At 45.2% G+C, this 26985-nt stretch overlaps 1 protein-coding gene across 10 annotated transcripts in view; it reads left to right on the forward strand.

The window, feature by feature from the left end:
• UNC13B (unc-13 homolog B) overlaps window positions 1-26985 on the forward strand; it is a 180744-nt gene that overhangs the window by 147107 nt on the left and 6652 nt on the right. For 8 of the 10 annotated variants that reach the window (XM_081067497.1, XM_081067503.1, XM_081067504.1 and 5 more), the window contains 17 exons: window positions 134-212; window positions 1694-1768; window positions 2281-2500; window positions 4905-5132; window positions 5746-5887; window positions 7545-7714; window positions 8161-8276; window positions 8602-8765; window positions 11581-11731; window positions 13192-13260; window positions 14664-14753; window positions 15060-15188; window positions 20001-20128; window positions 20766-20851; window positions 26063-26189; window positions 26417-26513; window positions 26753-26896. In XM_081067497.1, coding sequence (XP_080923623.1) covers window positions 134-212; window positions 1694-1768; window positions 2281-2500; window positions 4905-5132; window positions 5746-5887; window positions 7545-7714; window positions 8161-8276; window positions 8602-8765; window positions 11581-11731; window positions 13192-13260; window positions 14664-14753; window positions 15060-15188; window positions 20001-20128; window positions 20766-20851; window positions 26063-26189; window positions 26417-26513; window positions 26753-26896 — 2215 coding nt within the window. The remainder of the gene's footprint in view (window positions 1-133; window positions 213-1693; window positions 1769-2280; window positions 2501-4904; window positions 5133-5745; window positions 5888-7544; window positions 7715-8160; window positions 8277-8601; window positions 8766-11580; window positions 11732-13191; window positions 13261-14663; window positions 14754-15059; window positions 15189-20000; window positions 20129-20765; window positions 20852-26062; window positions 26190-26416; window positions 26514-26752; window positions 26897-26985) is intronic. The other 2 variants (XM_081067506.1, XM_081067502.1) reach the window with 1 other exon arrangement.

A 26985-nucleotide genomic window follows, 5' to 3' on the forward strand; every position in this document is an offset into this window, starting at 1 on the left:
CTGCTCAAAGACACATGGTGGAGCTCAGTTCGTCTTCCTCTGGGGAGGGGGTGAGCAAGGAGAATGGAACACTGAACCTCCCAGTAACTGAAGGTAGGACTGAAGGTCCTGACGTATTTTCTCCCCTCCTCAGGCCAGCTGGAGGGCTCTATGGCATTGACAGCATGCCAGATCTACGCAGAAAGAAGCCGCTGCCACTTGTCAGTGATCTGGTGAGTGAGATTTTGTGCAGGCTTGGGCTGTAGCCTTAGAGTAGCCCCCATTGAGCCTCGGCAAACTATCAACTGGTGGTGGTCCATTTAGTGACAAGTATTGGTCTGAAGATCAATCATTTAAGGCCTTACTGAAATTTAGTGATGGCTTTAGTGGGAACTTGTTCTACCTCACTCCCTCTTCAGAGCTCCAGGTTCTTCATAAGCTCAAGCTCCCACTTGGAGCATTTATAGCTTGGGCCCTCAAAGGGGGGCTCTGGAGCTGTGTTCTATGTCTCTAGTTCCTCTAGGGATCCCCACAGCCTTCTGTGAGGACTGGGAATGGAAACTGCCTCTAGCCCCGACCTACGTCATTGAGCTCAGTGTGTGAGGAGCGTGACTAGTGCAACTCCTTCTTGGAGGTCAAGTGACCGTCTCCTCCCAAGACATAGGCTTTCTAGACTATCTCTGTGCCTCCAGTCCTTAACTCAGTGTTTGGCACTGAGAGGTAATGATAAAATTTTGTGAAATTGAACTGAAACAAACTTAGGTGTTAAAGCTGATCTCAGGCCCTCCAGGGTGACCAGAAGCTACCATTTTGGGTCATATTCCCTACATTGGACTATAGGGAAGAACCTCTCAGTTGCCTCTGAAAGTTTCTTTATGCCCTTGGGGGAGCTTTAACATTATGTTGTTCCTTTTCCTGCTCTCCTCTGCACAGGCAATGGTGAGTGTCTCCAGAGCCCTTTTCTATCCTCTATAAGAGTCCACCCGGGCCCCTCCCAACTGTTTCTCCTGCTTGGACTGATATTCCAGCATCTCTCTGCCCATTGTCCCCTGCCTTATGGAAACCATGTGCCTCTCCAGGGGCTGTCCCTAAAGCCTGGGCTTGGCAGATATGTGTGGCCCCTCTATATTAGAGCCTGGCTAGCAGGGCAGCCCCCTCTCTCAGACTTAACCCCTGCCCTGCCTGATTGGACTGAGGCTACATTGCCCCTTTCAGGTGCCATGCTCATCTGGGCTGCTGGCCTCTACAGCCACTTGGGATTGTGTGGGCATGGGGCGATACCAGGGCATCAGAGGACAAATAGCATGGAGTGGTTCTTGAATGTGACTCTGAGTTGTGCGTTTATTCTATTCTTAATTACCTATTTCCTACTGTAATTCTTAAGTTTTTATTTTTCCTTGCCTTTCTATAAACAAAGGGTAGGGTACCTAAAAATTGTGAAGGAAAGAGAAACTCTTTGGATGATAGGTACCCTGAGAGAAGTGCTGTTCTAATATTGTTAGAACAGTCCTCTAAGGGCCTTAGGTTTTGGATCTCAACCTGGGTTGCTTGTTACCTATTAGTTATGGGCAGTCCCTCTCAATGACAGTAAAAATAGAGAGAAGGGATAAGGTAATAAGTTAGAGTCAAGTTGCTTTGGTCACTGAAACTCCCTTCCCAGGATTTTGCCAGCCCTTGCTGATAACCAGGGCTGACAGCAGGTCTTCTCTCACAGTCATTGGTCCAATCCCGGAAGGCAGGGATTACTTCTGCAATGGCTACACGCACCTCTCTCAAGGATGAAGAGCTGGTAAGTGATCTGTGGGCTTTCACAAGTCCGCTGGCCTAAAGATCTGGCCATCCACGGGTGATCTTCTCTGCAGCCATAATTATTGGGAATTCAAGAGTGCTGGGCACACATCATTAATGAAATGGAGAGAGAGCATCTATTCTCAGTCTTCCATACGGGGAGAAGTAAGGGGCCAGACCAGGGGTCAGCCCAAGTCTCACGTGAGAGTACGTGACCACTGAACTCAGGGTTTTCTGTTGTGGCCAGTACCGTCCGTTTCCCTAGGAAGCTGGAATGCTGGGACAAGGCTGAGACCCAGCAGGCAGGTTAGACCTGTCTTGAACAACCAGGAGCACACGACATTGGGGGATTCTCTCTGTTAGGCCGGGCTATGGGCTGGGCCAGTCTAGAGCATCTTCTCCACTCCCAGAGGAGAAACCAGGGTTTTGATTGCCCTACAAGTATCTCAGTTCTGGTAATCTCCCAGCAGAGACCCAGAGTCGCTGGTGGGTGATGGGGTATGTGTCTTTCAGAAATCCCACGTGTATAAGAAGACCCTGCAGGCCTTAATCTACCCTATCTCGTGCACCACACCCCACAACTTTGAGGTCTGGACAGCCACGACCCCGACCTACTGCTATGAGTGCGAAGGCCTGCTCTGGGGCATTGCCCGGCAGGGCATGCGCTGCAGCGAGTGTGGAGTCAAGTGCCATGAGAAGTGCCAGGACCTGCTCAACGCCGACTGCCTGCAGCGTGAGTGCCCCTGCAGGATGAGGGGTGGGGTGCAGGGGCAGCAGGGCCTCTCCAAAGTAGTCTGGCAATAAAGAGCTAGGATGGCTGGGCATCATTCCTCTGTCTACCTGATTCTGAAGTTCTTTCCTTTTCAGAGAAGGTAGGGTTCTGAGTCAGGGGACATTGCCTTTCCAAATAACAGATCTTACAGCACCCTCTTAAACACCTTTAGGAAAAATTCTTTGAGCTTTCTGTGGCCCTCTGGGGAGCTAGAATCTCTTCTAGGATTCAGGCAGTCCCAGAGGCTGCACTTCCGTCGTGTACTCACCACAGTGGCCATAGTGTCCGAATGACTAGAACATGGAATTGGGCACCGAGACGAATGGGAAGACAGAGAGTTTTGTGAGGTTCCAGGCCTCACAGAGGAACCTCCTGGGGTCTAGATCCTAGGACCCAGGGAAGGCAGCATTTATCCCTTGCTTATGTATGAAGTTTTTAGACAACAGGGCCAGGAACAGAAATTTCAAATGGATCCGGCAGAGGTCACAGGGTAGAATGTGCCAGACTCCCAAGGCCCTGACTAAATATGTGATTGGTGCTGCCATCATAGAGTGGGGAGAATAAGAGCAGGAAAAACAGTTTCTGTCAAAGGAGCAGGTAGCACTCCAAATTCTTGCCTCCTTGCTCCGTTCCTGCTGGGCTTGCACAGCTGAACCCCGGAGGGGCAGGAGTGGGAATGTGGAAAAGTTTTCTCATCCCTCCACATCTCCCACGTGTCACTTGGAGCCAAGCCATAGCAATGAAATCTTCAAGGATTGTGATAGGAGAAAGGAAGGTCACCTTCAGACACAAGCATTTCATGATCCCAGAGAAAGATACGTGACTTACAAAGGAGGGAGAGGCCTCGAGGAATTGTTCTCTTAAAATACGCTTCTTTGAAGAGCCCTGATTGGTGCTAGTTGCGTGGCCACAGTAGACATAAAGAGATATGCAAAACAAAGTCAGTAGAAGAGAGGAGGCTCTAAAAAGACTGCCTGAAGACTAAATGCTGGTGATGACTTTGCCCAAACCTATCAAGAGGGGGGGTGACAGGCACAGGTGCCAGCAGGTCCTTTAATTGCTGAGAACTAGCAGCCGCATTGGCTGCTTGCCGGAAACCTTCTGAAATGCTGCCCTCTAGCAAGGGTGTCGACCTCCTCAAGGTCCAGTCCAAGGAAGTAGTCTTGCATGGGATCTGCTGAATGGCAAGAGTAGGATGCAGCCCAGGTCATTTTTCATATAGCAGAAAGCATCTTGTCCTAAGCCTTCTCTGTAGCACAGAATGGAATGAAATGCCCTTTTCTTGGCTTCCCTGGACAGAAAACCTGCTTGCCATCCTCTTAGGATTAGGATGCAGCTGTTGCCCTTTATTTTTTGTTCCAGGTTTTGTAATAAAGGCCTAATAAGCCTTTGGAGATGCAAGAGAGGTAAGAGCCAGTCTGCAGGGCCAGTAAAGGAAGGATGGGCCCTTTCTGAGAAGCCTGGTTGGTGAAATACACCAGAGGAGTCTGTGTTTGGCCGCAATCCTCAGGACAGCAGGGCGAGCCTGCTTGCCTCTGAGATGAGCTGGCTAAGATCACAGGTGGTGAAGATGGCCCTTGCCATCTCTGCCAGATGGTAACAATAATAGTGACCATTTATTGAGTATTTGCTAGATGCCAGGTACTGGGGCCAAGTACCTGTACTGTAAGTACCTGTACAAGTACTAATACAATGCTTCTTACAACCCTGAGAGATAAGTGCCATATTCTTTCCTTAAACCGGTTTACCCAGCAAGGAGTAGTGGAGTCAGGATTTAACCCGAGTCCGTCTGATACCAAAGGCCACACTTTTCTCACCATACCACACTACTTTCTGAGATTAAAGGCACTGGGGCTGTGTGGCAGAACCCACCTATATGCTGTGACCAGTTGTGGGATCTGTATCATGGCTTGGACATTGGATGAGCCTGGTGGAGTTGTCGTGCCCACCCACCACCCTTCCCATCCAGCTAAGCAGGCTGGATGATATCACCCATTGGTGATATTTTGGCTTTAGACTTGCAGGTTATCTCTCAACTACCATCTGGATGGAGAAATTCAAAGCCGTCTACAGACTGAGCTTCATTTTTTTAAAAAATAAGTTCAGCATGTATCTGAATATACTATAAACCCCCATAACAATGATCAAGTTTTTGCTACCCTTAGAGCTGCATTTTAAACTCCACTGGCCAGGCAGTAAACTCCAGCAGGCCCCATACACGGTTAACTTTTCTCAGCGATACCCCAGTCTGCCTCCGCTTCTCCCGCTCCTCCGGATATCTCCCAGGCCCCGTTCCTCAGCCTGACCCTTGGCCTAGTAGGTGGCCTATTGGTTAATCTCCTTTCTGTCTCTGGCCGTCCTTCAGGAGCTGCAGAAAAGAGCTCTAAACATGGAGCTGAGGATCGGACCCAGAACATTATCATGGCCATGAAAGACCGCATGAAAATCCGAGAGCGGAATAAGCCGGAGATCTTTGAAGTTATCCGGGATGTCTTCACTGTGAGCAAAGTTGCCCACGTGCAACAGATGAAAACAGTGAAGCAGAGTGTGCTAGACGGCACCTCCAAATGGTCAGCCAAGATTACCATCACTGGTGAGCAGGCCGAAGTGTGGGGCACAGGATGGCGGAGGCTGTGGGGAGGGGCCTGGGAAAGAAGCCACCTGGGTGTGAGGGAGCAAGGGGCCGGGGAGAAAGAAGGCAGAACTGAGGGGGAGAGGGAGGGTCTCATTATTCATTACTCCTCCGCTCCTAGGCCTCGGTGCCAGGGATGCTAGGAGAGGCCAGACTGGCACCTCAAACTATAGGAATTGTGTTTTGAAGGATTTGGTAACAATCTGTTAGTATAGACTTGGTTAACAGTCTGATAGTACAAGAGCTGGGGGTAGGAGATCAGGGAATAGTTAAGCAGCGGTTTACGAGCTGGGTGGGTGTGGCTGAAGCATGCATGTATCAGAGGAGGTAAGGACGGGTGTAGGGGTAAGTAGTCAGTTAGGGCTCCGGTGGGGAGGTGGGTTCTTGGGCCAGGCTTTGAGGGAAAGGCTGGTGGCCCAGGACTAGGAGAGATGTGGAGGAGTGAGGTTAGGAGTCCTGTGCAAAGGAGCAGGGAGCGGCTGCTCTAAGATGGAGAACGGAGGAGTTGTGTTATGGAGGACTTCTGACTTTGGGAGCATACTCTGAAGCCTCCTCCTCTGTATTTGGGTTGCAGTGGTGTGTGCCCAGGGCCTACAAGCCAAGGACAAGACGGGATCCAGTGACCCGTATGTGACTGTGCAAGTGGGCAAAACCAAGAAGCGTACCAAGACCATTTTTGGGAACCTGAATCCTGTTTGGGAGGAGAAGTTCCATTTGTAAGTCACAGAGGGCTTTGTCTTACGTGGGACTGTGTATTTGGGAGCAGCATTAAATCCTGTTGTTCTGGGCTTGGCTCTTAGGAGGGATGGAGCAGAGGCAGTAGAGAAAACCCATTTCTCACATGCTTCAGTTGGGCAGCAGCCATTTTTTTCTCTGGGTTTCTTCTCATGGACTGTTGTACAGGGTTACTCCACCCGAACCTGGTCTAAAGTAGGGCTATTAAAGGGGCCCCGGCATTCTGTGCTTATTTTCTTAGCATTAGAAAAATTTTACTACTGCCCAGCGACAGACCAAGGACTGACCACCTATTGTGTACCTCTCAGCCCTGCCGTCCTGACTACGAAGGGTTAGGCTCTTCTGAGGAGTAGGGAAGGAAGGTCCTTGTTCTACAACTGGGTAATTCTGGCTTGAAGGAAGAAATCTGTGGTATGGAGAAGTGTCCATTTCCCTTAACGGGCTCTGCTTTTTTTTCTGCCTCAGCTTCCTTCTTTTTCTATTATCTCACTTTCTTACGGACTATTTCATAAGACAATAAGGGATGGCTGTTGAAAATGGCAAGCTCTAGCCTAGGATTTGGACTAGAGTCTGGAGACTCCAGATGGTTTCTCACACCCCCTAATGCCTAGGACCAAGACTTTGAATCAGCCAAGCAGGCTGGCTATGTAGAGACCTCCTTTTGTTGACTCCTTGGGGCTGAGTAAAATCTATCTCTAATCCAGAGGAAACAGGTACTGGGGGGAGCACCCGTTTGAGAATCTGAGTGGTTCCTGCTTAAACCCTTCTTATGATTTATTCTAAATGAATTGGCTCTGTATCAATTTTGCCTACCTTTATCCATTTAGTAAATAATTCATTAAGACTCTATTTTGTATAAGACACTATACATGATATTGTGTATCTAAAAATGTACAAGACAATCTCTGGCTTCAAGAAGCTCATTTTTGATTTGTCTATTGTTTTTTAGTAGACTAGTAATTACAGTATTTTAATGGAATGTGCAAAGATGTAATGAGAACACAGAGAAAAGAGCAGCCAATTCTGTCAAGTACAACTTTTGGGTGAGGCAACCAGCCCCAGAAAGCACCTGTTGGGGAAGGAGAAGAAGAAAGATGGGGGACCTGCACCAACTCCCTTCTTCAAAGCAAACACGACAGAGGAAATGACAATTCAAGTGGATATTAAAGCATTCTAGAAGTTTACCAAGCACATACTTAGATATATGGGCGAGCTAGAGAGAAAGCTAGGCAGCTGTGACCAGATGGACATGCCGTGAACATGAACGCCTTTACTGACTGGCAAGGGAACTGGCAGGTCCTTCCTTGGGCTGTATAGCATCTGTCCAGCTGTTTTCCTCTCGGTGTTGCTGATAGAGCTAGCTGCGCAGGAAATCGGAATGGTTTCTAATTACTCTTCCCCCTCTTTAATTTTGGTCTCAAAGCAGTAAGGACTGGATAATGGTATGACTGAGGAATGAAGAGCCATTTGTTGGGATAGCTTGACTCACTTGGAACCGTAGTACCACTGTTCTCTGACTCCTTCTCTTCTTTGCAGGGCCTCAAGTACAGTTGGTGGAGCTTTGGGAGGGAATTGGAAGTAATAAGAGTGGCGGCTGCTGGGTCTGTCACTCACCTAGCCTGCCTAATTCTCTCACAGTGAGTGCCACAACTCTTCTGACCGCATTAAAGTACGTGTATGGGATGAGGATGATGACATCAAGTCGAGAGTAAAGCAGCGCCTGAAGCGGGAGTCCGATGATTTCCTTGGCCAAACCATCATCGAGGTTCGGACACTGAGTGGCGAAATGGATGTCTGGTACAACTTGGGTGAGAAAACAGGACCAGAGAAAGGTGGTGGGAAGGGAGGGCATGAATGGGGAACTTGGGGAAAATCCCGTCTGCCAAAACTACCACTCAATCGCTAAAGCAATACAGAGCCTGCCTTACCTGTAGAAAACCAACCCTGGGTAGAGATGGGGGACAGAGAAGTGGGGGTAGCTGGAACTCACTGCAGCTGGCATTCTCCAGATTTCTGAAGGCCCTTTCATCTTCATACTCATCCCTAGTGCCGTTAGCCACCTATTCTCTTATGGACTAGAATTCCTCTTGGGAATATTTGGGGTGTTTGTGGACTATGTGGTCATTGGAGTAAGTTTGCCCTGTTAGGTGAACCCTTGGGTCAGTGCCACCTTCTCTTTGCGTTAAGCCAGGAGGGGGACAGCACACTGTCTGTAGTTGCATTGGTGTCAATCTCCAGTCTTCTTTCCTCCTAGAGAAAAGGACAGACAAATCAGCCGTCTCAGGAGCTATCAGACTTCAAATCAGTGTGGAGATCAAGGGGGAGGAGAAGGTAGCACCGTATCATGTGCAGTACACGTGTCTCCATGAGGTGAGCCAGCCCTTCGTAGATAGGGTGTCAGAGAGCAGTGCTGGGAGGAGGCTTTGATAATGAGTACGATTGCTAGATGGTTGAAAGATCTGGGTCCTGTGTCTGGTTTTGTCCTTGGCTCACTGTGCTACTGGGCAGCCCATGTCCCAGTTCCAGCCTCAGTTCTCTTTCAGTAATGTGAGAACAGACTTTTGGGGCCACAGGAGGAACTGAGCAAAGACTTGAAGGATAGAATTTCGGTGGAACCCTAGACACATTTTACCAGCAGATTTTGTTTTTGTTTTTAATATATACGTAACTCCTTCCTTTGCTGTGTCTCCTGCAGAACCTTTTCCATTACCTCACAGACATTCAGGGCAATGGGGGAGTCCGGATCCCTGAGGCTCGAGGAGATGATGCATGGAAGGTGTACTTTGAAGAGACTGCCCAAGAAATTGTGGATGAATTTGCCATGCGCTATGGCATTGAATCCATATATCAGGCCATGACGTGAGACTCCCCTGGGGTTTTGGGAAGTGGCTACTAACCCTTGGGGTGACTAATGAAGGCACACTGACAGGGTAGACAGGTCCTTAGTTGGGTAATGTTCAGCGATTCATTGCTTCCCTCTCTGAGCTGAGTGAGGTGGGTTTATAACCCAAGACAAAGAGGGGATATGTATAAAGGGAATGTGTTTATCAATGACTGATGGAGAAGTTTCTTTTTCTGTCTACCCCAGAGTTCAGAGTTACTGTGTTTCACCGAAAATAAGATCTAGCCGGACAATCAACTCTAATGCGTCTTTTGGAGCAAAAAGTTAATATAAGACCGGGTCTTATATTATATTATGTTAGATAAGACCCTGTCTTATAGTAAATAACATTAAATTTTGCTCCCAAAGATGCATTAGAGGTGATTGTCCGGCTAGGTCTTATTTTCGGGGAAACACGTAGGAAGGGAAAAGGACATGGGAAGGTATGCAAGGACAAACCTGCCTAAACATCACAGGCCTGAGGAGATAGGGCACATGTGCTCATGTGTTTGTGTGTGACAGACAAGCTTTCATAAATTCGCCTGGATGTTGGAGAGGGCACTTAACTGTAAGGAAAGCAGCTGAGTTTGGAGCTGACCAAGACTTCATAACAGAAATTCCCGCCTACTATGAGAAGAGGTATAGTTTGTCTATTGGTGAGGCTGCCACTAGAACTTTGCTTAGGAAGCAGCCGTAGGTAAGCAGGGGGTAGCTCTTGCCCTGGCTGTGCTTCATGTATTCTGCAAACTTTCATTGAGTTCCTTCTATGTGTCACACATTGTGCTAGACACTGAGAACACAAAGATGAGTAAGATGGGCCTCTGTGCTTTGGGAACTCATTCGAGCAGGAGACAGACCAAGAAACAAACAGTTACAGTATAATGTGATAAGTGCTCTGGTAGAAATAATCACAGGGTATTATGAGAGCATCTAAATTTAGGGGAGGCCTGTGAGGGAAGCCACCGAAGAGTTGACACTTGAACTGAATCTGGAAATACAGAAAAGGAGGAAGGGCATTTTTGGTGGGGCAAGTGCTGGGGTGCTAAGATGTAACAGAGCATAGACTCTTCAAGGAATTACAACAAGTTCAGTATAGACGGAAAGAAGAAATGTGGTGAGAAGTGGGGTTTAAGAATGGGCTGTCTGCCATTCTTACTCTGTTCACTCTCCCGAGATGATCTTATCCAAACCTGTGACCTCAACCACGACTTCTGGGCTAAGGGCTCCCAGATCGCTTTCTCCAGATCAGGCCTTTTCCTAAATTTCAGATCCATTTTCAGCTGCTTCCTGGGTATTCCCACAGGCGTTGTGAGTTCAGCATGACTAAATTCCAAATCAACATCATCTCCACCCAATACACTTATCTTTCTGTATTCCCTATTTTAGTAAATGGAACAATTTTCTATGCAGTTGTCCAAAAAATTTTAGGAGTCATCCTGAACTTTTCTTTCTTACTACTGTCCCTTTAACTGCCAACATCCAATCTCTAAAACCTCTAGATTCTGCCTCCTAAATGTTTTTTTTTTTTTTTTACCTAAATGTTTTTAATCTATTAGCATTGCTATAGCTCAACAATAACGGTAACAAAGATAACAACAACTTCTATGTAGCATTTCCTTATGTGCCAGGCACTGGTCTACACACTCTATGAATGTTAACTCATTTAATGCGTATGTCAACCCAGTGAGGGGTTGAAAAAAATCATTATTTTCCCCATTTTACAGATAAGAAAACTGAGGTATACAGAAGTTTAAGTAATTTATCTAAGGTCATTTAGTGATGGGTGGAGGTGAGATTCAAACCTAGAGTCTGACTAGAGTCTGTGCTCTTAACCGTTACTCTGTTCCATTTAGTGCTTTATTGCTTGCTTCTCTTCTGAATTATTGCAATTACTCTTCAACTGATCTTTCTGTCTTAGTCTTATCTTTCTCCAAGTCTTCCAATTTATCATCAAAGGGACCTTTCTGAAAAACTAATCTCATCACACCATGCCTTTGTTTCAAATTTTATTATGGCATTTAGGATAAATTCTTTTCTTATCTATTCTGTATCTACCTCTTCTTTCTCATTTCTTGGTATTCCTCTATGAAACACCTGAACAGTAGATAAACTGAGGTTTCCCAAATGGATCACTGTGTAATGAATGTATTCGTCTTTGCAATACAATTTCTGATTATCTGCACACTGCTGCATTTGATTTAATCCTTACTAATCCTTTAAGACTTGTTTCAATCATCTCTTCTTTTTATTTTATTTTTAATTTTTTTAGTATAAAATTATTTATTTTTTATTTATTTATTTATTTTTATTAGTTTCAAGTGTACAAAACAATGCAATAGTTAGACATTTACAGCCCTCACAAGGTGATATCCCCTCCCCCCCAGTCCATTACCCCTCTGACATTGTATATAGCTGTTACAGTTCCATCGGCTCTATTCCCATCTCTTCTTTGGGAAGCTTTTTTCTAATCCCTTCCAGCCCACAACAGTCCTGATTTAGGCGATCTCCCTGTATATTTCCACAGTGTTTCTGCATAGCACCCCTTGGATTATTGACTTACTTTCTAACGCTTACTTTCTCTGCCAAGCGATCCCATCTTTAGCTTCTAGCACTTAGCACAGGGTCTGGCATGTGGTAGGTGCTCATTGAATATATATTTGAATGAATAAATTATGAAGATCCTTGTATGCCACGGTGATTGGAAGCTTCATACACATCAGTGAAATCTTTTCGTTACCTGACTATCACTGCAAGCCCTGAAGAGTCTTTGAGGCTAAGGGTGCTGTTTTTCAGGCACTTTGCATGTTTGTCATCCAAGTACATGTGTCCTGGCGTGCCAGCAGTGATGAGCACCTTACTGGCCAACATCAATGCCTACTATGCCCACACAACCGCCTCCACCAATGTCTCTGCTTCTGATCGCTTTGCAGCCTCCAACTTTGGGGTGAGTGAGATGTAAAAAACCTAACTACCCATTTGTTATTAATTAATAAAATTTCATTTTTTATGATTGATACCATAGAGTTGGTCGATAAGCCTATAATTTAGATGGATACTACCTAGATAGATGAATTTGTTTCCTTATGGGTCTATAGACTGCTAATAGACTATCCTTATTTTACATGGATATGTAGACTTATGATAAACTCTCCTCAGACGTGGATATGAGAGAGAAACAGTACTGCTATGGTTCGGGGTGGGGGGTGCTACCCGGGCTCAGGTAGAACCTCTCTAGGCCAAGAACTTGGTCAAGTTACCATGTTCCTTAGTCCTGCAGATCCACAAATGGACCTTTTAAAATATTATTCATACCACTTAAGTTCACATGAGACTGATGTCTAAGCAAGAATACCAGTGTATACCTGAGCCTATCCCTTTTCTAGTGTCTGGACTGTTTTCCCTACTCAGGGTGTGCTCTTTCCTTTTGAGAAGGTAAATCCTTACTCAGAATATCTCCTGGTATAACTTCAGTATAAACTGAATGAAATATCTTTGACCCACAACAAAGATTACCTCTTTAGGTACAAAATTACTGATGCCTCCAAATCCACTGGGTCTCCGAGCCCTGTTTATGGTACTAACCACATTTTCTTGTTGTTAATAGTCTTTCTGTAGATGAATTAATATCATTGATTAGGCAAGTCATATACCAGATCTAGTGTTTCATCCCATCATATATTGACTTAATCAGTACTAGTGACATATCATCTAATCAATATATGAGTTCTAGTAGGGCTATGCCACACAGCCTAGAGGCATGTGATTTCACATTTAATTATACCTTTAATTAATTATACCTTTTCTATAAAAATCAACTATTAAAATAGATTGTTATTTATTTAACATTAAAAAAGTAAACTAAGGGAAATGATGTGGAACGTGGTTTAAAGAGAAACTCTCTCAGGACTGCCTGATCACCTTCCAGATGCATCACTCTTTCTCTCTCACATCATTACTGCTAGACTGTGGCTGTTTAACTGCTTTGAGCTACCCCAAGATAAGTCAGGAGACTACAAACTCAGGAATAGCTTGGAGAATGTGTTTAGAGTTTCCCTTTGACTAAGATGAGTTAGAGTTTCAAAGGGGTGGAGATGTACTCGCTGGTCATCTTGAGTTGATTCTTGTGTAGAAAGAGCTGTTTTCCCTCCCAGGGATTTCCACTCCCATTGCCAGTGTGAAAAGATTCCCTAGTTTGAGGCAGAGCTGCTAAGAGATAGAACAGGGGCCACCAATTCCATTTCTTCCTTACATGTTGTTACTCTCCTCAGGGGCAGGGATAGGAAAGGATGTATCCCCAACCCTGTGTCGCCTTCTCATCCAGAGATGGCTCTGTTTCTGTTATAGTCTAGGGGGCTCAGAAACAGATTATTTCTCTCTTCCCTGTTATTTGTTTCCCACCCTCAGAAAGAGAGATTTGTGAAACTACTAGACCAGCTGCACAACTCACTGAGGATTGACCTCTCTACATACAGGGTGAGTGAAGACATGGCTGTGGGGTGGGATGACAGATAATATCAGCTCAGTCTAGACAGACTGTAGGCCAATCTTGGCTACAAAGATCGAAGGCAAAGAAAATTGGTCTGCGTCATCGCGCGCATGTGCATGGCCAGTGCCCCTGACACCTGTGGTTGTGCAAGCTCCAAGGACCATGCAGTATGTGAATAGCTGCAGGTGTGGTTGATTTTTTTATAGGCAGTTGGCTTTCCAACCCCACTCATATCACTCTATCAAGTTCTCTGATGACATTCTCATTAGGGAGCCTCCTGAGGATAATCTGTTCCAGAAATGCCCCTTTAAAAAATTAGATAATTACATTTTTTTCTTAACATGTTTCCATACTCTCCTCATTTTCCAGGGAAGTTGTGAGAATCCGGCTAAAGGGAAAGAGAGAGAGAGTAGCTTGACTTGGGCAGGTAATTTGTAGCAGCGGTCATGTCTATTTCTAGAATGGAGGTAGGAAATAGATGCTGTAGGAGGGTGGGCACCTGGGACAGGACAGGACAGGGAAATGGGCAGTTTTTCAATTCTTCTTCAGTTAGATCCTCTTAGAATGGCTTCATTACTTACTTTAAAGTGTTGTCGATTTCCAGAACAGGCAATATTCCCACATTAAAAAGTAAGTATAAAAATAACCTCAAAGTTAAAAAGAAAGTGAGGTTTTAATCATTTGCCCTCCATTTGCATGAATAAAGGCGAGTAACCTGTATATCTTGTATATAGCATATAAGTAAGCCATTTGCAGGTTTAAAAGAGCCACCCTTAAAGTGGAAAGTGCTTCAACATCTCCCTTCAGCTGTCTTTGGCAGCGTCTTCCTAAACTTGATGCCAAAGGGAGTGAAGTGAGGCATGATGGGAAGGTCCCAAGGAGCTCACTCCAAAAGCAGTTCTGCTCAGAGCTCTGCCATCTGCTGGCTCCAGAAAAGAGGCTGGGGTCCAGTGTACAGAAAGTACATGCCTTGGATCTCAATCTCATCTGTAGTGTGGCTCCACTTATATTCCAGGATATACAGTTAGATTGTAACTTTTGAAGAACTCACTGTTTGGGTGTAAAAATATTCACCCAAGAAAAATGTGTGTGTGTGTATGTGTGTGTCTGTGTGTTCATTTGTGCAAATGCACACACATTGCATGGGAAGGAGGTTGGGGCTAGGAAGTGTTGCTTTCAGGGCTGGGGATTATTAACCCCTGCTTTTGGCAAGGGCCTGTCTGTGTCAGTGGAAAAGCTGTAGTATTACAGCTTCTTTTTCTTTTTTCCGTCTCAACTAGGGAAAGTCCCAGTGGGTAGTAGGTAACGAAGCTTTTGATTTCGTTGCTTCTGTCAGGGAAGGTGTTCATATTTCTCTGTTCCTTTCTTACATTTGCTCGATTTACAACAGAATAATTTCCCTGCTGGGAGCCCTGAGCGGCTTCAGGACTTAAAGTCCACAGTGGATTTGCTGACCAGCATTACTTTCTTCAGAATGAAGGTAAGAGATGAACTGGGCTGGGGACCTGGCCCAAATAAGAATCATTTGGCATTCTGAGGCTACAGGAATCCTCACCTCTAAGCCCACATTTCTGTACACCTATTCCCTGGGTTACTTGTTAGAAGACTATGGATCAACAAGGATGGGCTTGGCAGTTCTCACTATCAACTGTCTTGGCAATTTCAACCCAGGACAAGGTCCAGAAACCCAGAAAGGGGAATCTGCACTAGTTTCGGGGAGTTCTAGGAGGGGATCCGACCCAGGTGAGCAGAATCCTGGGCCCATATTTCTTTTGTTCATTGACAGGTGCAAGAACTGCAGAGCCCTCCAAGAGCCAGCCAAGTGGTAAAGGATTGTGTGAAGGCCTGTTTGAACTCCACATATGAGTATATCTTCAACAATTGCCATGACTTGTACAGCCGCCAGTATCAGCTGGTAAGAGGTTGGAGATGAGGTGGGACAGCTATCAGGGGCTCCTGGAGCCTCAGCTTTCCTTTGCTGTGCTCGTGGTGTAAGGGAGCTCAGGACGGTCCTTGATGTTCTTGAGGGTGAGTGAGTTTTGTAGAGTGTGGACCATCTAGACCATATTGAGACATTTGTAGATGGACAGGGACTATTGGACCAGATGTGACATAACTGAGTTGAACAGAAGTGGCCACAGTAAGTTTTAGTTTGGTGCTGAAGAAAGTGACCAAAATTTGAGCAGTTTCAGGGGATGAGTAGGTGAATTCTCACTCCATCCCAGACTCCTTTTTCTCCCCCAAGATTAATTTTATTCTGACTTATGTGGAACCCTCTATGTTCCAGGCTGTCTTCCTCTGAGATCCGTAGCTGTCTCTCTGAGATACTGGCTCATGGAAGTTTAACTTTTCCCTCTGAGCACTTCTCTCTGCCTTGCATGGTCTTCTGAGATATATTCATCCACTGACTATCAAGCTGACTGACCCTGTCCTTCTGTGAGGTTGATATACTTCACCTGTTTTATGCTGGCATCCTAACTCAGTACCTGGTGACTTTGTATATTTTTCTAGATCTTTTTAATGGTATCCTCCCCCCCCCCCATTTGCAAGCCAAGATCTATTTCTGGGTCTAAGTACTCACAGTTCCCGTCTTAGCAATGTCTTGCAGACCACACCTTTGCAAAACAGATTCCCTTCAGTCCAACAAATATGTATGGAATGTTGGTTCTGGGCCAGGTCTGAGGAAAGCATAGTGCTCCTTCAGTTAGTTCACAGTCTCATGAGTATATATAAAACTCCAATCAAAGCAATCTGTTAGGAGGGACTTGAAAGAGGGATAAAACTGAAGGGATTCCAAGAAGGAAGAAGTCACTCTTCATCAGGTATTGGGAAAAGCTACATAAAACAAGGGACATTTGAAATAGACCTTGAAAGGCAGTAGGATTTGGACAGCAGATCATAAAAGGATAAGATAAATCTCTTAGACATTTACCCTTTGGTGAATATACCCAATTTGTAATGCTTCCTGGGAGCACTTTAGTAAAGACTAAAATTTTGTTTGCGCTGCTTCCTCACATTCCCAAATGTGCACTTTCTGCCTGCCCTATCTTTAAGGCTTCCTACCTTTAAGGTTTGTAACACCTCCTGTTGGTTCCGAAGTCCATGGGTGGTTTCCTGGTGCCTTTGTTTAGCTTGGCATCTCTGGCCTTCGCTGACATCCATCTGTGGGTTCTCTCTGGCTGGGAGAAGACACTCTTCTCAACTTTGATCTTTCATCTATGCAGGGGTCTGTCTGAGTATTTGGTTTCTGTTCCCTACCAGAAAATGTACCTAGACTTTGAAAGGGGGTTTATAAACTATTCAGGGACCTTACTTAGCCTTTGAATTTTGCTGCTTTTTAAATTTCACTCTCATTTTCTTATTATTCATTGTTTACATTGAAGTAAACCCTTGGTATCTTTTTTGATTTCCCTCTACTGATCTTCATTGGTTCATTCATCTGTACATTTGTTTAATTAACTGAGCACTAGGGATGTAAAGTTAAGACACATCTCTACCTTGGGGGAGCTCGTTGTTTGGTGGAGGTGAGGGGCAATTACTACATTTATTGTTTTCTATTGTTACTAGATTTTATTATAGTTGTAGTTGTCTGTTACATCTATACCGGAGGTTCACAGAGGGTGTTCTGGGAGCTCAGAAGAGACGTATCTAACCAGAACAGGGGTATCAGGGAAAACGTCTCAGGAAAGGTAAAGAACATGAATTTTGAGCAATTAGCTAGAGAAAGGGGCTGGCCAATATGTAGATGATGTATTATAGAATTGTACACTTGAAACCTATATAATTTTACTAACCAATGTCACCCCAATAAATTTAATTTAAAAAGGGGGGCTGAGGAGGAGGGGGATACCATGCAGAGGAAACAGGATGTTTGGAGGCACAGAATTGTAAATGAGCATGTTAATTTGGATAAGAATAAACAATTTATTTAGGTAGTTACAGCGTCAGCGTTTGGAGTTCAGCTATGCGGGGTCAAGTCTTGGTTCTGCTGTTTATAGCTACATGATCTGGGCAAGTTACGTAACGTCGCTGTCCTTGAGTCTCCTTCTCTGTAAAATGAAGGTGGTGATACTTTCTATCCAATGTAGTTGCTATGAGGATTAAATGAGTTAGTGAATGTAAAGGTCTTAGCAAAGTGCCTGGCACATAATAAGCATAGAGTAAGTGGTGGTGGTGGTGTGGTGATGGCTGCAACAAAAGATAAATGGTAAAGTCTGAGGTTGAGAGAGGTCACGGTCTGAGGGACTTTTGTGTCAAGCTATGGAGTTGGAACATTTTTGAAGGCCATGAAGGGCAGAGGAATAACACTAGGAGATTTTCCTTGCAGAAAGATCATTAACAAGTGTGTGGAAGTGAGATCTTTGAAGATCAAAGGCCAGTTAGGAGATCCTTGAATGATAAGGGCCTGCTTCAGGGTAATGGCAGAAAATGTTGAAGAAAGAGATATGTTTTCATGATACTAAGGAGGCATAAATCCACATTCTGTGGGTTCCTGGTTTCTAGTTACTTCCTGGTAATGCGGGCTTATTAAGGACTGCGGAGACTTTGTGATGACGTATGGCATCTACATAAAAGCCCTGTCTTTCTGGGTGTTTTTGTCCCAGTGGGAGATAAATATCCATTGCGTCCTCTCTGTGATGACCCCTCCTTGCCCTGTCTGGGGTCTGAATATAGAGTTGCTTCTCCTTTCCCGAATGCACCATTGTATTCCTTTATCTCTTCCCAATAAGGCCTTTTCTTTCTTTCTTTTTCAGCTTTATTGAGATATAAGTGACATATAACATTGTTTAAGTTAGGGTGTACAATGTGATGATTTGATACACGTATATATTGTGAAATTTTACCATAATAGGGTTAGTTAACGCAACCTTCACGTAATTACCATTTTGTTGTTGTTAGTGGTGAGAACATTAAACCTCTAACAGCATCTTTCAAGTATACAATACAGTCTTGTTAACTATAGTCACCATTCTGTTCTTAGATCTCCCAGAACTTACTCATCTTATAACCGAAAGTTTGTACCCTTTGACCAGTATCTCCCCATCTTCCCTACCCCCCAGCTCATGGCAACCACCATTCTACTCTCTGTTTTTATGAATTTGATGTTTTTAGATACCACATATAAGTGAGGTCATAGAGTATTTCTCTTTTTTTGTCTGACTTACTGAACTTGGCATAAGGCCCCCAAGGTCCGTGTATGTTTTTGTGAATGACATGTTTCCTTGTTTTTTATGGCTGAATAATAATTAATTGTGTTTATATACCACATTTTCTTTATCCATTCATCCATTGATGTACACTTAGGTTGTGAATAATGCTGCAGTAAACATGGGGGTGCAGCTGTCTCTTCTAGATAGTGATTTTATTTCCTTTGAATATATACCTAGGAGTAGATCATACAATAGTTCTCTTTTTAATTTTTTGAGGCACCTCCGTGCTATTTTCCATAGTGGCTGCACCAATTTACATTCCCACCAATAGTGCATCAGGGTTTCCTTTTTTCCACATCCTAGCCAGCATTTGTTACATCTCAGTTTTTTGATAACATCCATTCCAGCAGGTGTGAGATGACATCTCATTGTGGCTTGATTTGCATTGCCCTGCTGATCAGTGATACAGAGCATCTCTTCATGTGCTTGCTGGGCATTTGTATGTCTTTTTTGGAGAAATGTCTATTCAAGTCCTCTACCCATTTTTCAATCAGATTGGTTTTTTGCTGTTGAGTTGTATGAGTTTTTTATATATTTTGGATATTAATCTCTTATCAGATATATGGTTTGCAAATATTTTCCCCCATTCTATAGGTTTTCTTTTCATTTTGTTGATTGTTTCTTTTAATGTGCAGAAACTTTTCAGTTTGATGTAGTCGCACTTGTTACTTTTTGCTTTTGATGTCATACCCCAAATAATCATTGCCAAGATCAATTGTCAAGCAGCTTTTCCCCTATGTTTTCTTCTAGGAATTTTATGGTTTAAGTCCTTAATCCATTCAAGTTAATTTTTGTGAGTGTTATAAGATAGCAGCCCAATTTCATTCCCAACACCATTTATTGAAAAGACCATCCTTTCCCCACTGGGTATTCTTGGCTCCCCAAGGGCTTTTCTGACGAGATCGGGCGCAGGCTGGTATGGCCGTAGACATAGGGCTTTTCTTATCCAGCTAGGCAAATAGCTTCCTAGATGCAGTTTTTCCCCCAGTGACCTTCCAAGAGTTAAGGGAAGTCCTGACCCACTGAAGGTTAGGCCAACCAGCATGCTAGGTCTGTTCAGTAGCTCCTGCAGAACTTGAAGTAGCTTCTCAGAGCAGAGGTGTGTATGTATGTGTGTGGGGGAGGGGCCGGCAGAGGAGGGCTGCCAGTGGGTGTCACATGGAACTGGACCTACTTAGTGAGCTTGGAGGGGCTGCTTACTTTGGCCCAGAAGTCATAATACCCATAGCTACTGAGGAAGGGGGGATGGGCATCTTTATGTCTGTGACTGACCAAGCTTATCAGATCAGTGACCTGGAGCTGGGGAGAAAAATTCTCAGGGACCAACTTTTTGTGTTCAAGGACCTCCCAACAGTTACCTCTCTGATACAACAGGGGCAGTCTTGTGGAAGACGGGCTCTAGGAGAGGAAGGGTACCTGATTCTAGAGGAAGGGGCATGGGGAGGGGGAAAGAAAGAGGAAGACTGGACACACTCGCCACATTTTATTCTGACTCTCACTGTCTCCTCTGGAACAAGAAGCAGGAACTACCTCCAGAGGAACAAGGACCCAGCATTCGGAACCTGGATTTCTGGCCCAAACTCATCACGCTCATTGTGTCAATCATAGAGGAAGATAAGAATTCCTACACACTTGTTCTGAACCAGTGAGTATCACCCCACTTGACTGTCTGGTTGGTGGTTTGTTTGTCCATCTTTCTAACAGCCTCTTTCTTTCCTATCTCTGTGTGTTTGCAGTGCCACCTCTTCCTCCTGTCCGTTCGTCTGTCCCTCTGTCCTTTGTATCTGTCTGGGTAACTGTTTCTGGAGACAAGTGTGGAAACATAATGGGGGGCCCTGCCCAGACTGAAGCAGCCTCCTTGGAATAAGAGGCCTCTGGGAATGGCTGCCATAGGAGTCCCAGGGGATCCAGAGACCATGTGTGTATGTGTCTGTGTTTGGGGAATAAAGTGGGTTACCTTATAGCCCACCTTCTTGTCCTTTCTCCTCCAGCTTATTTAGCCTGAGCCTGCCTTCCAGCCTCAGCCTTTCTCCTCTGGGCCTCACTTCCCTGCCTTTTGGTCATCCTCTCCCCTGGCCCACCTTGCCTAAGGGGATTCTCTGCCCCGACTTGTCCTACCACTGGCCCTTGAACCCCTTTTCTCCAGAGTGAGCCTAGCCCTGTTTCCTAGGCTTCTCCTTTCTTCAATCTGACCTACAAGAACTAGGCACGTTAGCTTCAGAATCAATCAAATCAAATGGTTCTTGCCTTGTTTTCTAACTGTGGCTTTTTCCATCACCCAGGTTTCCTCAGGAGTTGAATGTGGGAAAAGTCAGCGCAGAAGTAATGTGGCAGCTCTTTGCCCAAGACATGAAATATGCACTGGAGGGTAAGGGTGCACCCAAGGCAATGGGCTGCAGGTCCCCAGTCCAAGTGCCTTGTTCCTTGTCTCTTTCCTCTCTCCCAGACAACTGCAAGTTCAGGGTGAATGGTACAGTGAGAAACTGGAGGGATTCTAGGCATAGTGGGTGGGTAAAGCTTCAGCCGAAGGAATAAAGAAAATGGCTGTGTGGATGTAGATTCTTCCTTTCAGCTTTAGCATGATACTGGCCCAGCCCAGAGATCAGTTCTTCCCATGCTGGGTATTTGCAAATGGCCCACTCCCTGGAGAATGGTCTTGTGAAACTTGTCTTTACAGTTTTAAAGAATCGCAGCCTTTAAATACTTAGTTAAGATTATTTTCTCACACTGGGGACTGCTTGGACTAGCTTTCCAGAAAGCTCTTCTGGATTGGTGTGACAAAGCCAGAAAGATAGTTTTCCCCTCACTTTTCCACAGAAAAATTATTATTCATCTTGTTCATTCAGCTTATTCTTTTATTCATTTCCCACTTTGGTCCACAAAGATATTGTTCCCTACTTCCCATTTGCACCCATCTGTGCTCACTTACTTAGCTGCCTTTCCTGTCTGTCTATATACATATGTCAGTCTCCTCTCTGTGAAAGTGAATCTAGAAGGAGGGGAGCAGTCTGGGACAAGGACAAAGCAGAATCTGGGTCTATTATTTGGGTGGAGTGGCAGGGGAAATAGGTAACCCTTAGACTTAAAACTTGTTAAGGTTTAGATCAATTAGTTGTTTCTTTCATTGAAGTATAATTAACATACAACGTTATATTAGTATGAGGTATATAACATAATGATTTGCTATTTATATCTATTGCAAAATGATCACTACAATAAGTCTAGTTAACATCCATCACCACACAGTTACACAAAATTTTTTTTCTTGTGATGAGAACTTTTAAGATGTACTCTCTTAGCAACTTTCTAATATGCAACACAGTGTTATTAACTGTAGTCACCATGATGTACATTACCTCTCCAAGACTTAATTATTTTATAACTGAAAATCTATACCTTTGATTCCATTCATTCATTTCACCCACCCTCATCCCTCGCCTCTGGCAACCACCAATCTGTTCTCTGCAGGATCATTTAGTTTTGAAGTTGAAAAACTTGAAGATCTGTGTTAAGTTTGAGACAGCACAACCTGTCACACACTTTCTGTAATTCCACCCCGGAGCAGTGGCTGCCTCCTGCCCACGCTGGATCAAGCCTGGGGCTATAGCCCATGCATTAGCCTGTCAGGCCAGTGAGGAGGCCACTTGTCCCTCTCCTCCAGGCCACTTGTCCCTCTCCTCCACTTGTCCCTCTCCTCCAGGCGCTCCAGGCCACTTGGAGCGCCTGATGGGGAGTATGGTCCCATTTCTTGGCAGTGGATTTGGGGGGAAAAAAGATAAATTCCTGTGAAAAGTGAATCAATTCCACAAGAGAGAGTGTGAGATGGGGCTGAGGTTTCAAACAGAGGTATCTCAGGAGCTAAGTGAGAAGGGGAAGCCAGGAAGTTGGGCTCCAGGCCTTTTACCTGGTACCAGCTAAGTCAGTTCTGCTTTTACCAATCTTATCTGCAGTTCTATGTGAGATTTCTTTTGAAAGGGGAGTTCTGCTAATATTTAAAACAAACACAAAGGGGTAGAAAACTCTTGAAGAGAAAAAAACTAATGTTAACATAGTTTCACATCTCAGTTTCACCACCTACTCAGTAGTGTGATCTTAGACCGAGCTATGTCATTTTCATGAACTCCTATTTTCTCATCTGTAAAATGGGAGTGATGATAGCATGTATTTCATTGAGCTCATGAAATAACTGAGATGTATGTAACATACTTAGCATACTGACTGGCATTTACTCAGAACTTAATAAATCTTAGTTATTAAAGACAATAAGAAACTATTATAGGCTCATGAGCAGAGATGCAATGTGAACAAAGTAGTATTTTTATAAGATTTTACCTCAGTGGAAAATAGGACAGCTAGAACAGGAGAGACCAGAAGCAGGGAGTGCAGATAATGTTGTAATAATTTAGGGCTATGGGGCGGGGCTGGAATTAGAACAAAGAAATGGAGAGGGAAGAATGGGCTTTGATAAACATTGGGAGGAAGTTGTGTAGAACTTAGTGATTGTCGGAATGTGGAGGGCAAGAGAGTGGGGAGAGTTTGGAGACCTGGAGGACAAGAGTGTTGACATCAACTGTGAAAATGCTATATCTTACCTAATATTTTATGTCAACTTTATTGAGGTATAATTTATATACAATAAAGTAAAAATGCTTTAAGAGTACAATTTGATGAGTTTTGACAAATACACCTGTGTAACTACTATCCCAGTTAAAATGTAGAACGAAATTTCTTCATGCTCCTTTGCGGTAAATCCCACCCCCTCCATTCACCAAATGTTTATTGAGTATTTTCTTTGTACTAGGCACTGTGCTGGTACTGGAGCCCCAATGAAATGAATGAGGCATAGCCCCAGCCCTTGAAAAATTCACAGACTAATCTAGACATCAGACATAAATTGGCAGTTACGATTCAAAGATAAGTGCCACAAAGGAATAAGCATAAGGTCCTAAGAGGAAAACCATGTACCCCAGACCTGGGAAAGCTTCCTTAAGGAGGAGGTGTACAAACTGAAACCTGGGACTTAGCCAGTGGGGAGAGAGGGTAGTAGTGACAGGAAAGGGAGACACAGAGCATTTTAAGCAGAGGATACAGTATGTTCAGACACCTAGAGTCTAGAGCGAGCTGGCCTGCTGTCTGGAACTGGAAGCAGTAGTTCCATGTGACTAGTACTTAGAGTATAAGGGAAGAGACAAATGAGAGATAAAGATAGAGAAGTAGAACCAGAAGAGAGCCAGATCATAAAGGTTATAAGCCATGTTTAGGTTTTTGGGCTCTATCCTGAGGCAGTCGGGAGCCGATGAAGTATGTTAAACAAGGGACTGACATGATCAGATGTATAATGTAGGAAGGCCACTCACCCTGGAGACAGTGTGGAGAATGGATTGGAGGAGGAATGACCAGTTGGGCGACTATTGTAGTAATCTACGGTAGAGATGGTGGTGATGAGATCTAGTTAGGTAATAGTGTGACTAGAAAGAAATGGACAGATTCCAGAGAAGTTTTGGAGGTGAAATCAACAGGGACTGATGATTTAATTGGATGTGAATAAAGAGGAAGAAGAAAGACTTGATGATTCTCAGTATTGAACAGGAGGGTAAGATTAGAGTGTATACTCTGTTCAACTTCAGCTGGAGATACTCAGATGGTGAAAGTTGGGGACTAGAGTTAAACCTGGGTAAAGTGAGATGTTCCATCAGAGCTTTCTATAGACATTACCAAAACCAAAGAGAGATTTGGGGAAGATGATCAGCAAGCTGGATAGCTGAAATCATGAGGTTGAAAAAACTCTCCACGGATGAAAGACGAATGGAGGAGGAATGTGGAAGTCAGGGGCTTGCCCCTTTTGACAGATTAACCACACCCCCAACACCACCCCTCAACAGTAACCTCAAGCAACTTCACTGGAGCTTGACACCATGGAATTGTTAGAATAGTATGACGTGTGACCAGTGTTTCAGCAATCATCCTGTTAGTTTTTGTACCACAGAAGTTAATGTAGAAATTGGGGTTTGGGACCAGAGTGCAGATAATGGATTTACAGAAAGAGTGAGAATTATACGTAAGTACAGTAACTTGAAGATCCCTTGAAGAACTAGCAGTTAGGGAGCTCTGGAATGATGGAGCAGCACTGCCTCCACTTCCAGTGGGTTGCTGGACAGGAAGAGGGGAGGACCCTCCTGGTGGTACCTTTTCATGTTTCTAGGCTGTTAGACGGGTTCAGGACAGCAGGGTATGGGGTGGAAGAGAAGGGGCAAGTCCTGAGAGAGTTTCTATGATGTCCCCAATTTTTTCACTCTATTATTCATTGGTGTCTTTGCTCTGTCACAAGCATCCACTGTCATTTGTACACAAAAAATCCTCTTTCTGGGTGGTAAGAACTTTTGGTTTTTGTCCCTTTACCTCTGGTCTTATATCTTTTCCTCTCCTCTTGCTCACTGCTTCATAAAAGAGACTATGAATGAAACTTCAGGTTAAGACGGTGCTGTCTGCTGTGCCAGGAAATGAAATTCTTGGGAGCCAGAGCCCTGAGAGGCTGACTCCCAGACTCCCGTTTCCTCCTCGAGTGTCTGCTGCAGTCATTCAGAAGGGCCACTGCCCCAGACTGGATGTTGTGCCTTCACCTGGGGGAACATCACCTCTGGCCACTCACAGCTAAGCAGTAGAGTTCCCGAGGACACTGGCCTTCCTTCTGGTTGCTCAGTACTCTTCCCCGTGTGCTTGCTTTTACCACTGTGCTACATGTAAGCACACACAATCAGCTTTTCTTATTCAAACTCCTCCTTCATCTGTAAAGGGGGTAGATGAAGAGAACCTGTGTGTGAAGCCGGGCTGCAGACTCTCTGGGCAAGCTGTGGGTGATCTTTGTCCTAGATTTTCCAGAAGGCCCTACAGATTCAGCCTTTCAAGTCCGTAGAGAGCATCCCATTTTCTGTAGCATGATGGCCCTTTCATCTGACTGTGTTTCCATGGTTTCCAAACTGACTCTTCTTGCATATTTCTTCGAGAGTTCAGTTTCTGTGTCCCAGCTCTGCTCTGGGTCCCTTCAGTTCATTTCAACATTCTGTTACACCATGGCTGCACAACTGCAATTTCTGTCAGCTTGGGTCCACTTTGGTTTTCCCTTCTCTGTGTAGTTGCCGTTGACCCATTCATGTCACGTACAACTGCTCATCTCCTTAAGTCTGCATTTAAGCTACCGAAAGTAGAAAGACCCTGGAAAACCGTCATCCCTCTCTAATCCTGGGCAGTCTCCCCACGAATCAGCATTAGCCCCCACATCCCATTCTCTTCTTCTTCACCAGAGGCCAGTGCCCTACTTGACACTTCCAAAAGCCACAGCAAGAAGACTCGAGGCCTTATCTGGGAGTGTGGCTTCGTCTCTAAGGGAAGACTTAGGCCAGGCTCTTGGAGAGCAGAGTACTCACTGGTGGGGGCAGATGGCTGTGACGGGGTGGGTGGGAGTCCCTCTGTTTATCAGACATCTGACAGGGCTGCCTGGCTGGACCTGCTGCCTTGGGAAAACTCAGGAACCATGGCCTCTCCTGCCAGGACCTGAGCCAGCCTCCCTCCCTCCCCCTAGAGCATGAGAAAGACCGGCTGTGTAAGAGTGCCGACTACATGAACCTGCACTTCAAGGTGAAGTGGCTCCACAATGAATATGTGCAGGACCTGCCTGCCTGCCAGGGGCAGGGGCCCGAGTACCCAGCGTGAGTCATCAAGCGGGCGCTGTGGCTTCGGGGGTGGGTGGGACCCGGAGCTTCAGCTCAGTTCAGCAAGCCAGTCTTGAGACTGCCTGATCTGGGCACTGCTGGAGAAAGAGACACGTGTCAAACGATGCCCTACCCGCCAGAAGACCCCAGTCTGGGGGAGCCGTCAGGCACATGGCATATGCCAACCACTAGCTCCAACTCCTACTTCTCCTGCCTGGCTGCAGGTGGTTTGAGCAGTTTGTTCTACAATGGCTGGACGAGAATGAGGATGTGTCCCTGGAATTCCTGCGTGGGGCCTTGGAACGAGATAAGAAGGATGGGGTAAGTTGGGGGCTTGGGCTGCACAGGGGTGAGGCCAGGGCTCCAGGTCAGTAAATGTTCCTGGGCTTTAGCCAGGTGGCCATCCCTACCCTGTTGACTCCATAAGGCGGGCTATTGAGGGCCAGAGCCACCTCTTGCTGGCCAGAGCCACCTGTTGCTGGGCAGAGCCCTTTTAAACCCTGTGAACTTGGAGAAAGGTAGTGGCTGAGGACGATGACCTTGTGTATGGCTTTCCTCAGTTCCAGCAGACATCAGAGCACGCGCTCTTTTCCTGCTCGGTGGTGGACGTCTTCACACAGCTCAACCAGAGCTTTGAGATTATCCGGAAGTTGGAATGCCCAGACCCCAACATCCTTGCCAACTACATGAGGAGATTTGCTAAGGTGACCGTGACCCTCCCTACCCACTTCGCTTACCACCACCACACACACTGACAGCCTGAGCTCAACCCCTCTAGGAGGTGGTCTTCGGG

Source organism: Rhinolophus hipposideros (assembly GCF_964194185.1).
Source record: "Rhinolophus hipposideros genome assembly, chromosome: 11".
In the NCBI taxonomy this organism is placed as follows: domain Eukaryota; kingdom Metazoa; phylum Chordata; class Mammalia; order Chiroptera; family Rhinolophidae; genus Rhinolophus; species Rhinolophus hipposideros.